The 15,304-nt window shown below is 36.6% G+C and overlaps 1 protein-coding gene across 5 annotated transcripts in view; it reads right to left on the reverse strand.

The window, feature by feature from the left end:
* The window catches only part of ATAD1 (ATPase family AAA domain containing 1), an 89,173-nt gene that overhangs the window by 14,330 nt on the left and 59,539 nt on the right, over positions 1-15,304 (reverse strand). For all 5 annotated transcript variants that reach the window (XM_077125332.1, XM_077125335.1, XM_077125333.1 and 2 more), the window contains one exon: positions 6,276-6,382. In XM_077125332.1, the coding sequence (XP_076981447.1) occupies positions 6,276-6,382 (107 nt within the window). The remainder of the gene's footprint in view (positions 1-6,275; positions 6,383-15,304) is intronic.

Genomic DNA, 15,304 nt, shown 5'->3' on the forward strand with positions numbered 1-15,304 from the left:
TTTTTTTTTAAATCCATGGAACTCCTCAAACAGTAAACCCTAAGTTATACTATGACAATAGTGAGTACAATTATAAAAATGTGCTATCATCAATTGTAACAAATGTTTCACACCAAGGCAAGGTGTTAACAATATGGTGCATGCGAGAATTCTGTATTTTATGCATGATCATCAAGTAAGCCCACAACTTCTCTAGTTAAGAAAAAAAATAAATAACTGAAGAGCCTCAGAGCCAAGTTATTTTCACTTAACTATGAGAGGCTGCCACCTAGAGGGAAAAAATAGAAATACAATTATAAATTTGAGAAATGCAACATAACACAATTTTTTATTTGGGTCAGTTAAGCGGTCCTAAAATCAAAATACTAATACGCTTTCTTATTTTCTTTATTGACTTTCTACACTCTATTTAATTAATAATAAAGGACTAATTTTTTATTAATGATTAATAAAATGAAATATAAGCCCTAAATGTGAACAAAAGAATTACACAAAACAAAGTATGAGGTCAAAGAAATACATTTTGAAATAGAGCATATTGTTTAAAAGAAACAGGCAATGTGATATGGAAGCTTGTTAAACAATGACCATATCCAGTTGTTTAGAATCACTAATGGCACTGTGGCTGTATCTGAAAAGAAAAAAACTGAAAAATGGCTGTATTCTGAGAAATATTTTAGGTAAACAAATGGCTTAAAATAGAAAAAAATTAAGTAACAGTATGGAAGATGGAATACTAGAAAGAGGATCAAGGAATCCAAATATATCTAGTCTAACATAGTATAGTGAATATGCATAGGATAACAAATAGTTATGCTTAAAAAGCACAGGTGAGGATAGGGCAAGGGTAGCTCAGTGGAACTGCCACCTCCTATGCAGGAGACCCAGGTTCGATTTCTGAAGTCTGCACATGCCAAAAAAAAAAAAAAAAAAAAGAAAGCATGAATGACTGAAACCACCTGTGGTTTTACATAAAGAAGCAAATTTTGAGAAACCCTGAGATTTCATGGTTTATGGCCGGTCAACATGAATCTCAGGCCTAAATTTACTTTTCTGTATTGGGGAAAAAAAAATCTGGCAGAAAGCAAATGCAAAATCTCCCTAGAGCAAACAACCTTCAACTTAGGCTCCAAAGAATTCACACACCAAGTTCTACCAAAGAGTTTTCTTTCTAAATCACAAAACACACAAGGTAACAGCCATCATAAACTTAAAGAGCAAATTACAGAATCAGATGTACAAATATTCTTATACTGGAATTACTGAATATAGACTATAATGTTGGTATTTTAAACATATTTAAATAAACAAGGAATCACAATACTACATAGTAAATACTTATAAGGTAATTAAGATATGCCAAGCACTGTCAAAACTACTTTATTCATATTAGCTCCTTAAGTCTACAACAATTCTGAGGTAGATACCATCCATTCCTTTTTAGAGATTCCATTTTTCTGTATATAAAGTGTGACTATAATTTTGCCAGACTCACAGATAACTGATACTAAGGCTCTGGTTAACTAATACAAACTGGAAACATGAGTATCAAGCAAAAGCCAATCATAAACTTCCTAGTAGACTTGAAAATGAATCTAACAGAACTTAAAGAATTGAAAGACTGAAAAATAAGCTTAATCAAAGAGCTAAATAGCAGAAAAGATCCAACTGAACCTAGAATTATCAAACTGGAAGAAGAGGTAAAGAAATTACTCGGAATATAGCACAAAGAGACAGAAACTACAAGAGTTAAAACAGGGCGGTGCAATGGTGACTCAGGGGCAGAATTCTTGCCTGCCATGTTAGAGATCTGTGTTCGATTCGAGACTCTCCAGGCCAAAAAACCAAACAAACAAAAAAAAACATGACATGAAATATAAAGAAAGTCCAATATGCATCCAATTTTCAGAAGGATATAATGGGAATGGAGAACAAGCAATATTTGAAGAAATGGTTGAAGGAAAAATGGGTCTAGAACTTATATTTCCAGCAATACAGCAGAAAAAAACAAACATGGATGAAATTTTTAAAATCATCTTTTAAAATAATATCATTAAGCTGGCAAAAAGAGTGGAATATTAAAAGGCCAAGAGTTAAGTATAGGTAGAAACCCAAAAACATTAACTGAACAAAGCTGACTTTTTCTTTGGGGACATATGCCAAAACAAGAAAACTTAGCTTTGATTTTCATAGCCTTACAGGAGAAAAGACACAAAACAGGACAGAAAGAAGACTGTCTTCATAAAACTGGGATCCTAAAGGTAGGGTACTACCTGAACCTAAGGGAGAACTTATGTTGGCATGTCATCTCTTGTCATCACCAAAGGACTGCAAAAAAATTACCTGTCTTGAACTTTGTTGTTTGGAAGGAAAGTATCTCCTCTGAAAATGTATTAACATTCATCAGCTCTCTGAGTGTTTAGCCCAACTCCACGTAACTTCAAGTCAAAAATTTAACTAAAATAGGTACTGGCTTGGTGGTGCACTCAGCACCCAACAGAAACAAACACAAATCACCAGAGGAATCTCTCTTTAACCCAGGCCTCAAAGAGTTTCCTCTCTCAGAAACTGACAGGTAAAAAGAGGAAAGAATAACAGCAACAATATACAGAAATAGAAAATTTGAAAAATCTAACAGGCTTGATCAAGTGAAATATATACAAAAATGCACACATCTATAGAATATCTATTATTAAGTACACATGGATCACTTATAAAACAATCAATACTAAAACCACTGTACTTTAAAATAAATAACCTATGTTACAAAAAACAAAACAAACAGACACCTATATATTACAAAAGAAAAAAGGTAGTAAAAAGAGGTGGCTTTGTTTTATGTTTTTGCAAATCTCTAATATTTGGCTATATCCATAATTCTTTCTGCTTTTAATCTGTTACAATATATTGTTTTGTTTGAAGCATATGAAGATAATCCATCCCTACACAGATAGCTGGAAAAGGAAAGATATTTTAATAACTTTTTCATATAATTGTAGATATTTTGCTTTGACACAAAACTCAAATAGTAGTTTCTTAAACAATAGATGGGAATGTGGATCTTGAAACCATTATCAATAAATTTTTCAAATGTTAACATAGGTCTTGCACCTTGAATAGATCTTTTACCCATGCATGATTTTATAACATTATGCATTGGTCATTTGGAAAATTCTGCTTCACTGAGTTCTACAGATCTTCCAAATGCTGATATGTTTCCTTAAACAATTTTTTTTATCACTTTTTAAAAAATATCAACAGTGGTCTCATCAGAAAAGTTCTAAAGGACTAGAATGCTGTCAAACTCATGGAAGCAGGTACAAGTTTTCCAAAGTTTTACTTTCCACTTTAAAGTTCATAGTAAGAGTTTAGCAATTTTATCCACCATTGCTTTTACACAATTTGTGCAAATGTCAACACAGTGAAAAAGGCAAATAATATCTCAGTATTATTAGGAAAAGTGTTTTAAGACCTCATGGAACCCCAGAGTTTTGCAAATAACATTTTGATAATTCCTGATACAGAATAAGTCCTCTCATCCTAGTGCAATTGGATTATAAATTAAAACAACAGAAGTGACTAGAAAAGGCCCCATTACATTTTGAAATTAAGAAATACACTTTTCAATAACCTATGGATCCAAAGGAAAAAAACTTAAGAAAATTTAGAAAATATTTAGAATAAAACAAAACAGTCATCTCAAATCTTACATGATACACCTAGAGCAATACCTAACAGGGTATCAATGGCTTTAAATTCTTGTATTAGAAGAAAGGATAAAAATTAATGCACTAAACATTCAACACAAGTTATAAAATCAACAAGAGAATAGACTCCAAGGAAAGAAAAAGGAAGGCAATAATAAAGAAAAACCTAATAATGTAGGAGAGGAAAGCTAGAGAGCAAGGATCAAAGCCAAGAATTGATTCTCTACAAAAACTAATAAAAATTGGCAAACCTCTGGCGAAATTGATAATGAAAAAATATGAAGGATGAAGGTTTGCAATACTAAGAATGAAAGGGAGGCCAAAGTAACTCAGACATCACAAATAAGAGAAAATACAATTTTATACTAAAATTTTTAACACTCAAAGGAACTTAATAAGGAAGGATATCTGTAAATACAGTGTAAATATCCTATGAGGAATAAGGTACATTACCTGGAACACATTTTAGGAAATGCCAGTATAAAATATAGAAACAATCCTGAAATTGTACATGTGTAAAATTAAGAAGGGTTACCACTTGGTGGTAGGATATCTGGAATGGGTATTTTCCTCTACATCTTTCTGAATCTCAATTTTTTAAAACAAATCTGTACTTAATTTAGGAAATTTATTAATATTTGTTAAAAATAAAGCTAAAAGGAGGGCAGTGTGGTGGTTCTACAGAAGGCTAGGGGTGGGGTTGCCACATGATCTTGTAACCCCACTGCTAGGTATATACCTGAAAGACTTGAGAGTGGAGACACAAATGAATATTTGCACACTGGTGTTTATGGTGATAGTGCCTCTGATTCTCAATGAATGGAGGTAGCCTATGGATAGAACGACTGAGGAATGAAGGGGGAACCGCGGCGTTTGCATTCAATGGACTACTGAGCGGCTGGCAAGAAGAAATGAAGTTGTGAGGCCATGGAACTAGGTGAATGAACTTTAAGAACAGTACACTGAATAAAATGTCAGAAACAAAAAGGCAAATATTATCATGCCTCACTCACTTGAATTAACTATAACATACAAACTCAGAGAATTGAAATCGAAAGCATGGGTTTCGATTTATATATAGTAAAGGCTGTAAACTCTCACAGCATTCACATATATTTAGGAGTTGAAACGGATATTTCTAACTTCTGAGATATTGAGCTATTTGTATATAACCTAGTGGTTCCCTGAAACTTTGGGTATTTATGTGACACCCAAGACTCAAGAGTTAGAGCACTGAAACTATGAAAGTCAGCAATACCCCATTCAGCAACTGCTGAAAAAGTGATCAGACTATGTATGGAGATACGAATGTAACTGATCTGGATAGGACTAAGGTGAATCAGAATACAAGGCAAAGGATAACATGGCCCATATTTTCAAACTTCGACCTCTGTGTGAGGACAAAGGGAGAGATGTTTATTTGGTGCCAAATTTATATCTGGTTAGCCCACTATCTAATTTAACTGTTATGGTCAGTTTAGTTGAACACCATAATCACATAGAATCTTGAATAGGGTGTGAGATTTGGTTGGTCTGTCTAGGTTAGTGTGACATCCCGATATATCCCAGAGTAATGTGGGCTCTGAATAAAGAAGTATTTGTAAGGTCCCCCTGGGGAACTGGGGAGAAAGGAGGAAATATTCAACTTCTCCATTTGGAGAATTTCTGATAATTTTGCAAACAGTAGGGACAACCAAATCAATAGGCTGAGCCCTCAATCTTGGTGTCCACACATGAAACTTATTCCTGCAAAGGACAGGCCAACCCTACTTAAAATTAGGCCTAAGAGTCACCCCCAGAGAACTTCTTTTGTTGCTCAGATGTGGCCTCTTTCTTTAAGTCAACTTGGCAGGTGAACTCATTGCCCTGCCCCCTACGCAGGACATGACTATCAGGGGTGTAAATCTCCCTGGCAATGTGGGACAGACTCCTGGAATGAGCTGGGACCCAGCATCAAGAGATTAAGAAAGCCTTCTTGATGAAAACGGGGAAGAGAGAAATGAGACAAAATAAAGTTTCAGTGGCTGAGAGATCTCAAATTGAGTCAAGAGGTTATCCTGGAGGACATTCCTATGCATTATATAGATACTCCTTTCTAGTTTATGGTGTATTGGACTGGCTAGAGGCAAGTAACTGAAACTGCTGATTTTGTGTTCCAGTAGCCTCGATTCTTGAAGACAATTGTATAAAGATGTAACTGTTACAATGCGACTGTGAGATTGTGAAAACCTCGCGTCTGATGCTCCTTTTATCCAGGGTATGGACAGATGAGTAAAAAATAAATAAATAATAGATGGCATAAAGGGTAAAATAAATTGGGTAGACAGAAATATTACTGGTCAATGAGAGGGAGTGGTAAGGGGTATGGTACATATGAGTTTTTAATTTTTATTTTTATTTCTTTTTCTGGAGTGATGCAAATGTTCTAAAAAATGATCACGGTGATGAATACACAACTTTGTGCTGATATTGTGAGCCACTGTACACCATGTAAGGAATGTATGTGTGTGAAACTATAACAATAAAAAAAAAAAAAAAAAAAGATTAAGAAAGATTCTATTCAAATACCTGGCAGCTGTGATCTGTATCCAGTCCATCCCAGAGACTCATGAACTGAGCTTTCATCATGGCTGTAGCTTCATGATCAGAACTTGAACGGTTTCGTAGAAAGGAGTCTAAAAAGAAAAAAATTCTTAACTTTAGAATAATCTCTTTATAAAATTTCAAATCATTTAATCAAACACACATACTTTTATGAAATACAAGGAAGAGGATTTTAACTAATTATGCTTTCTTAGATACTATTCTAGTAACCTACAATAATTTTTGTAAATTACTGGGCAAATTAAAACATAATCAATTTGCAAACTTCATTTTCTTCCTTAAAAAAAAAATACCCACTCATACCAACATATATAAGAAATAAAGGATCTGTTATAAGAGATTGGAAATGCATAAAGTAGAGTCTTGGGGTAAAAGCCTGTGGGCTCTGGCTCCACAACTTTCCTTATTACCTGAGTCCTATGTGCTCTTAATTCTGGAGTCACGTCCTTTATTCTCACACACTTTCTGGTTAATTAAAACAAATGACATGGAAAAATGCCTAAAGTATTACTAAGTGGAAAAATGTAAGACAAAAAATGGTTTATGTAGAATAGTCTCAAAAACGGTAAAAACACATATGCTAGAACACGCACGTGCATATATCTTTTGCAAGATACAAATACCTTTAAGGAAATACATTAAAATGCTCCATCCTCTTATTCCATATCGTCAATACCCTTTCTAACATGCAAAAGTTAGAATGGGCATAGCCCAAATATTTCTAGAGATTGGGGGACAGAGCAACGAAGAAGGAGGAGTTATAACAGAAAAGATAAAATTTAACAAATGAAAATGACTGCTGAATCATAATGATATTTCTTTTAGTCTCCAGTGTCTTGGAGTAGCTAGAAGGAAAAATCCTGAAATTATGGAACTGTAACCCATAACCAAACTTTGAAATCTGTTCTATAACTACTTGTTACAATTGTACTTCAAAATTTATTACTTTTTTGTACATGTTATATTTCACAATAAAAAATATCTTTTAAAAAAGAAAAGGAGAGATTCAGAGAGAGCAGAAAATGGTGCAGCACCATGAAGCAGAGAGTCCACAAGCCAGTGAACTTTGGAGATGAAGAAGGAAAACACCACCCGGGGAGTTTCATGAAACCGGAAGCCAGGAGAGAAAGCTAGCAGATGATGCTGTGTTCACCATGTGCCCTTCCAGCTGAGAGAGAAACCCTGAACTTCATCAGCCTTCTTGAACCAAGGTATCTTTCCCTGGATGCCTTTGATTGGACATTTCTATAGACTTGTTTCAATTGGAACATTTTCTCAGCCTTAGAACTGTAAACTAGCAACTCATTAAATTCCCCTTGTTAAAAGCCATTCTGTTTCTGGTATATTGCATTCCAGCAGCTAGCAAACCAGAACAGATTTTGGTGCCAGAGAGTGGGGTGCTACTGCTGTAGTTCGCAAATACTAAACATGTTGGAATGTTTTTTTAAATGGATAAGGGGAAGAATCTGGAGAAGTTGTGAGAAGCTTGATAGAGAAGGCCTAGAATGCTTTGAAGAGACTGTTGGTAGAAATGTGGACTCTAAAGATACCTCTGATGAGGACTTAGAAAGAAATGAGGCACGTGTTATTACAAACTGGAAGGTAGGCGATCCTTGTTTTAAAATGACAGACAATCTGGCAAAGTTGACCAGTGGCTTTGGCTGGAAGGCAGATTTTAAAAGCCATGAATTTGGATATTTAGCAGAAGAGATATCCAAATTAAATGTCAAAAGTGCAGCCTGGTTTCTCCTCGCGGCTTATAGTGAAATGCAACAGGAGAGAGATAAGCTGAAAACTGAACTCTTGAGTAAAAAGAAACCAGAAATTGAGGTCCTGGAAAATTCTGGGCCTCCAGAAAGGGAGATCCCAGAGAATAGAGCCCTGTGTGAGGATTTAACCAAATGTGAAACCAGTCAGCCATTTCAGAGAAAGTCAGGATCGGACATGGAGTTATCCAGGAAGGATTTTTGAAACTCCTTATGTCTGATGGACATGATCCAAGGCTACTGCATAGAAAGTCAATGAGAGTGCTTAACAGAGCCACTACCAGTCTGGGCTGAGGGGTTCAGAGAAGGGACACATTGGAGGAAAAATAACTTCAGAGGCAAAACCATGGAGACTAAGGTATGACATTAAGAAGCCTCAGGCCAGGAGAGTGGACCCACCCAAGCACGTGGAAAGGGTGAGTTTGCCCCAAAGGCAGAGAATGGGCCTTCCACCTGGTTGCAGTGGAAGAGTCATGCCGCCTCAGGCCTTGGAGAGGGTGAAGCACGTTCCTTGGGGTTTGAGGAGAGCCTGGCTGCCATCACATGGAGGAGCTGAGTGTGTGCCCCAGAGATGGCAGAGAGCCCGGGTGTGGCCCCAATGCTTGGAGAGGGTGGAGTCAAGAAAAAGGTGGTCTCCCCAATGTCCTCCAAGGTTGTATTTGGAGAGAGGCAGACCTCTGTGTAGGCATTTGGAAAAGGTGGGACTGTCGCTTTCTAAAGCCGTGAGGATAAATGACTTTCAGACTTTGAAATCTAATGGACTTTTCCCTGCAGGTTTTCGAAACTGTACGGGTCCGGTGACCCCTGTGTTCCTTCCTCCCTATGGAAATGTGTATATGTATCCTATGAATGTTCCTTCTTTATATGTTGGCAGCAAATAATTTGTTAGGAGTTTTCAAAGGTCCAGAGCAAATGGAGAGAATTTTGCCTTAGGATGGACCATGCCTGTAACTGACTTGATGAGATTTTATACTGTCTTTAATTTTGTACTTCATTTGTATTGCTATTGAAAGGTTTAAGGTTTCTGATATTGTTATGAAATTAATGTATTTTGTATATGGGAAAAACATTTCTTTTTTAGGGGCCAGAGGGTGGAATGTGCTGGCTTGAAAGGAAGTATGCCCCCTAAGAAAAGCCATGTTTTAATATAAATCCCATTTCTTTAAGGTAGAATAGTCTCTGTTCAATACTGTATGTTTGAAACTGTAATGAGCTCATCTCCCTGGTTGATGTGATTCGGTTAAGAATAGTTGTTAAACTGGATTAGGGTATGACATGTCTCCACCCATTTGAGTGGGTCTTGATTAGTTTCTGAAGTCTTATAAAAGAGGAAACATTTTGGAGAATGAGAGATTCAGAGAGAGCAGAGAATGGTGCAGCACCATGAAGCAGAGAGTCCACAAGCCAGTGAACTTTGGAGATGAAGAAGGAAAACACCACCCGGGGAGTTTCATGAAACCGGAAGCCAGGAGAGAAAGCTAGCAGATGATGCTGTGTTCACCATGTGCCCTTCCAGCTGAGAGAGAAACCCTGAACTTCATCAGCCTTCTTGAACCAAGGTATCTTTTCCTGGATGCCTTTGATTGGACATTTCTATAGACATGTTTTAATTGGGACATTTTCTCAGCCTTAGAACTGTAAACTAGCAACTCATTAAATTCCCCTTGTTAAAAGCCAAAAAAAAAAAAAAAGAAAAAAAAAAGAAAAGGATGGAAAAAACAAGCAGACACTAAACAAAAAAGGTGGATAAAATATCTTTTTAAAAAGTTAATACATACATATCTGACAAATGGTACTAAAAAATACACATGTCCAGTGTATCTTTTTTAATGAATTCAAACACAGACCTTACACCTTCACAAAAATTAACTAAAAATGGATCATAAGTCTGTAAAATGCAAAACTACAAAACTTCTAGAAGATAACCTAAGAGTAAATCTGTGACAAGGGGTTGGCAATGAGTAGTATTTAGATACAACAACAAAAGTACGATCCATGAAAAAAAAAAAAGCTAGACTTAATTAAAATTAAAAATTGTGCCCCAAAATGGAAGCAGAAAATAAGTTACTGCTGTAGTGGCTCACTGAGCTGTCTGAAATCAACAGGCAGCTTCTGATGAAGCAGAAGTAGCAACTGAACCCACTTGGTTCCTATATAGTACAGGAAAAGGTATTCAAGGGACTGGACCTCCTTGAGAAGGCTGCTGAAATAGTACAGCTCGGGTTATTCAGGTAAAATGAAGATTTGAAAGAGATTACTTCCACCAACCTGAAATACCTAATGGTACCAGCATCACAAGGAGCCCTCACCATGGAAACAAGTCAATCCCACCAAGCATCTAGATCATTTCAGTGAGTTCAAGAACACTTTGTAAATTCACTAACACAGTATCATTTGTATCATGCGGCAGAACTTGAGCTACCCAAACCCAAGGATAACTCAGCTTAAAAATAACACTGATAGGGTGGGCAATGGTGGCTCAGTGGCAGAGTTCTCACCTGCCATGCTGGAGACCACTTCGATTCCCGGTGTCTGCCCACGTAAAAATAAAATAACACTTATAGCTCCACCATGCCCTATCCTAGCTTGTTGCTATGGCATCTCAAAGACAGGCTAAAATAAAAAGATAGAAGCAAATCCTGTATTTTATAAATGATTTCTTTAAACCAACAACTTCTCTAAAACGAAAAAAAAATCTTAATCAGATGAGAAAAAAAACAATCGCAGAAATGGGTATAATCATGAATGAAAGCAGGGCTTTAAATGTGAGGGTTTCCTCCTAGTGCCATGTGGAATGCAACATCCTATTGCTGATCCTGTTACTGATGTTGAGTATAAAGGTTTCTAAACATTTATCATCCCAAGTAGAAAAACAATTTCCCTGGATCTCTGATCTGGGTGGAGAAGAGGTACTGGGGAAAAAAGTGAATATTTAAAAATGCATTTTTCAAGTATCTTTTTCTACTTCTCTGGCATGGTAAACTACATTTCTTAAAATAAACCTGATAGTCCAATGCTTCAAAACGAAATGAAACAAACAAAAATACAAGCAGATGAAACAGGTTACATAGGTTGTCTCCAATGAAATTTGCTGTGAGAAGTGGTCAAGCAAATGATTAAGTGTGCTCGTGAATATTATCTCCTTCACTTTCAGAGGTGGATTCGTACCAATTTGGAAGAGATTGAGAGTGCTGATCAGGAAATAAAGATTCTGAGGAAAATGACTCCTTAAAAGAGGCATAAAATTCTCACTTATCTCATCAAGACAGACACACACAACCTTTCATTTTCACTCTTGATGCGCCCAAGGCAAGGTGTTAGGGATTGTGCCTGTTTGAAAGTATTATGTACCCTAGAAAAGTCATGTTTTAATCCTGATTAAATGTTTTAATCTTGTGGGAGCAACTAATAATGTAGGCTGGAATCTTTTTAGATTATCTCCATGGAGAAGTGATGCGCCCAATGGTGGGTGTTAACTTTTGATTAGTTGGAGATGTCACTCCACCCATTCCATGTGGGTCTTGATTAGTTTACTGGAATCCTTTAAGAGGAAACATTTTGGAGAAATGCCAGAAAAGACAGAAGCCTCGGAGCCCACAGAAACTTCACAGCAGAGTTGACACAGCTGCAAACACATGTAGAACAGAGACATGGATGTACGAAGATGCTTAGAGCCCAGCAGACACTGCCACGAGAAGTTAAGCAAGCCAGAACCTGGAGAGACCCAAGGGAAGCCAAGAGTTGAAAGCTAGCCCCAAAAAAGCAAAGTGAGGAACCCGACAACAGACAGGGACTGAAAACAACGGAGGCCAGAGCAAGGGACAAGCAGATACCTGTCACATAACTTTCCAGTTGACAGAGGTATTCCAGACCAATCTGCCTTTCTTGAGTGAAGGTAACCTCTTGTTGGTACCTTAGTTTGTACACTTTCATTTCCTTAGAACTGTAAACTTGTAACTTATTAAATTCCCCTTTATAAAAGCCATACAAGTTCTGATATACTGCATTCTGCCAAACTAACACGGGACCGGTTATCTAAGTCTGGAAACTACAACCATTAATGACTGGTATGAACTGTGAATGAATGGTATGATCAGCATCAGAAATAAGGAGCATTATTAGATCAAGGAATAGCTAAATATAACAGAATTCACAAAAGCAGCTCAACACAGGAATATGAGGGGCAAAATGAGGAAGAGGATGATAAGAAAACACTATAGAAGCCCAAGAGTGGAGCAACCAACAATCAAACATGTGATAATCTTCCTACAAAAAAACAGGATTAAAAGTAGCTCACATCTTCCCCTCACTGGACTATACTGCTTCAGAAGTGTACAATGAAGGCAAAGACATCACATCTTGCTTTGCATTCAATAAAGTATCAAACAATTTATAATGTATTTATAACCTAGATGATGAGCTAACAATCTTGTTTCACCATTATCATCCTCATTACGGTGTCTCCCAAAACTTAAGTGGAAAGAAAAAAGCATTGAAATATAATCAATTGCCAAATGAATTCTCTTAAAAAATTAATGAAATCCTATGTGGAGGTCCCACCCCAATCAAAATGGCAGTGAGATAAGCTTCAGGACTTTATCAACCACAGAAACTTTGAACAAACTGCAAGACTAGCAGGAACATTTTTCTCAAAGTTCCAGAAAACTCTTTAAGGATTGCAGTAACTTGGTGAGTGCTAAATGAAGAAAAAGGCCAACTAAAAGTTGTAGGATCTCCCCCAGGCTGGCCCCTGCCTCATCCGTCAATGGCTCACTGCAGTCAGTTGGCACTCCCAGTAACATTCTCTGTTCCTAGTTCTAGAGGAAGCAAGTAATCCTTGTTCAAGTATTAGAAGCAAGTATGGCCCATTTGTCTGGTGATAGCCTGAGGGACTTACGATTCAAAAACATGCTTTCTACATGCCTTTTCATGTAGAAGGCAGCTAACAGAGCTCTTCTACAGAATGCTATGGGAGAGTGGTCAAGTACCTGTCTGTGGCAAGGAATTGCTGGCTGTAAGACATACAGTGCAGCGCGTGGGATGGTAAGGAAACTTTTTGAAAGGGTACATTTGTATCCATCTAAACCAGGAAATTCCTAAAAGCACACACAAATGCCCAAGACAAGACTCATGCAGAAAGGACCAAGGAGGCCCAATTTACTTTGGCCTGGAGTTATTCTCTAAACTCACTGTATGGACAAGCTTTGAAGTAGAGCACTCTCACAAGTCAATGTACAAAAACTGGGAAAGGTGATTTCTTTTTTCCTATTTTTTAAGCTCCTTGTATTTTAGGAAAGTGCTGTCATAACACCACCTGGATTTACCTTTAAGGAATAGACACTTGAGAGTCTAAAGTTCAGCAGTAACATATTAAAATATCAGAATGTCCAAGTTTAAGAAAAGATTACAAAACTCAAAAACAAAAAACAAACAAAAAAAGCAGCAGCAGCAGCAACAATGGTCCAGGCAAAGAATAAGAAAAGAAGATTAAGGTATTAGAAATCATCAATGAGGATGATCAGAACTGGGATATTTCAGACTAAGAACGTTTAAAACACGGTCCTAATATGCTCAAAGAGCTAAAGAAAAACATGGAAAAGAAATTCAGAAAATAACAGATAAATACAAAGACAACCTCAACAGAGAGGTGGAAATCATGAAAAGGAACCAAAAGAGCTGAAGACCCAGTAAGAGAAATTAAAAATTCCCTAAAGGAGTTCAACAGCAGATTGGAGCTGACAAAAGAATTAGTGAACCTGAAGACAGGAAGAGTAGAAAGAAGAAACAATGAAGAAAAGTGAACAGAGCATGAGGAACCTGTGGGACACCATCAAGAGATTACATTGTAGGAGTCCCAGAAGGATAAAGAAAGAAAGGGGCAGATAAGAAATAATAAATCTTTAGGAAAAAATAATTTCCAAAATTTCATGAAAGACATGAATATACACACCTAAGAAATAAAGATCTATGACAAATATGACACAGATAAATATAAACACCACCACTACTGTATTTTTGATTTGTAATGCCACTTTTTTACTTCCTACAGGATCTAAAAGGCAAGTGCATAAGATGTAATGATAAACCAATGGTTTTGGACTCATAATATATAAATATATAATTTGTCACAAAACTACATAAAGTTGGGAGGATGGGGAGTATAGGAATGTAGTTTACAAATGCTACTGAAGTTATCATATCAAGAAAGATTGTCATAGATTTAGGTTGTCTAATTTAAGCCCCATGGTAACCAGAAATGAAATATCAGAGAATACGCAAGCTCACAGAGGTGTAGAGTACAGGTTACCAGGGGTGGAAAGTAAGGAGAATGGGGAATTAATGCAAACTGAATACAGGGATTCTGTCTGAGGTAAAGGGAAAGTTCTGGTAATGGATGGTGGTGAGGGCACTGTAATACTGCAAATGTGATTAATCCCAATGAATGGAATATCTAGGAGGGATTGGATGGGAAGATTTATGTTACATATTTTCCATAATTTAAAAAAAGAAAGAAAGAAAAACTAAGGCGATAATGACTGTTAAATACAATACTTGACACTGGATGAGATATAAGAACGGAGGAGAAAAGGTTCAAAAGGACATTACTGGGAGCGGGCCATGGTGGCTCAACAGGCAGAGTTCTCACCTGCCATGCTGGAGACCCTGATTCAATTCCTGGTGCCTGCCCATACAAAATAAATAAATAAATAAAAGGACATTATTGGGACATAAAAAACTTGAATATAGATTGTAAGTTTTATATCAAACTACATTTCTTAAACTTGATAACTAAACTTCAGCGATTACATAAATATCATGGTTTGTAACAAATGTATATGAAAGCATTATGTTAAGGAGTGTGATGTATATAACCTGTTTTCAAATATTCAGAAAACAGATAAATATATTGAAAGACAGACTGACACTGCAAAAGTGGCAAAATGTTAAAATTGGTGGATCTTGGTATCTGGGAAGTGGGGTATTTTGGACTTCTGCTTATGGGTTTTGTATTTGTTTTACATCTGTCTTGTAAGTTTGAAATTATTTCAAAATAAAAAGATAAAAAAACAAAACGTCTATGCTCTTCCCACAAGTGTCTGCAAATAAAGAAAAAAACAAGCAAGCAAGTGAAAACTGTACTCTGTAAAAGACACTGTAAGCACAAAGAATGCCACAGACTGGGAGAAAATATTTGCAAAACATTTATCTGAAAAAGGACCTACACAG

This window comes from Tamandua tetradactyla, chromosome 13, assembly GCF_023851605.1.
Source record: "Tamandua tetradactyla isolate mTamTet1 chromosome 13, mTamTet1.pri, whole genome shotgun sequence".
Lineage (NCBI taxonomy): Eukaryota > Metazoa > Chordata > Mammalia > Pilosa > Myrmecophagidae > Tamandua > Tamandua tetradactyla.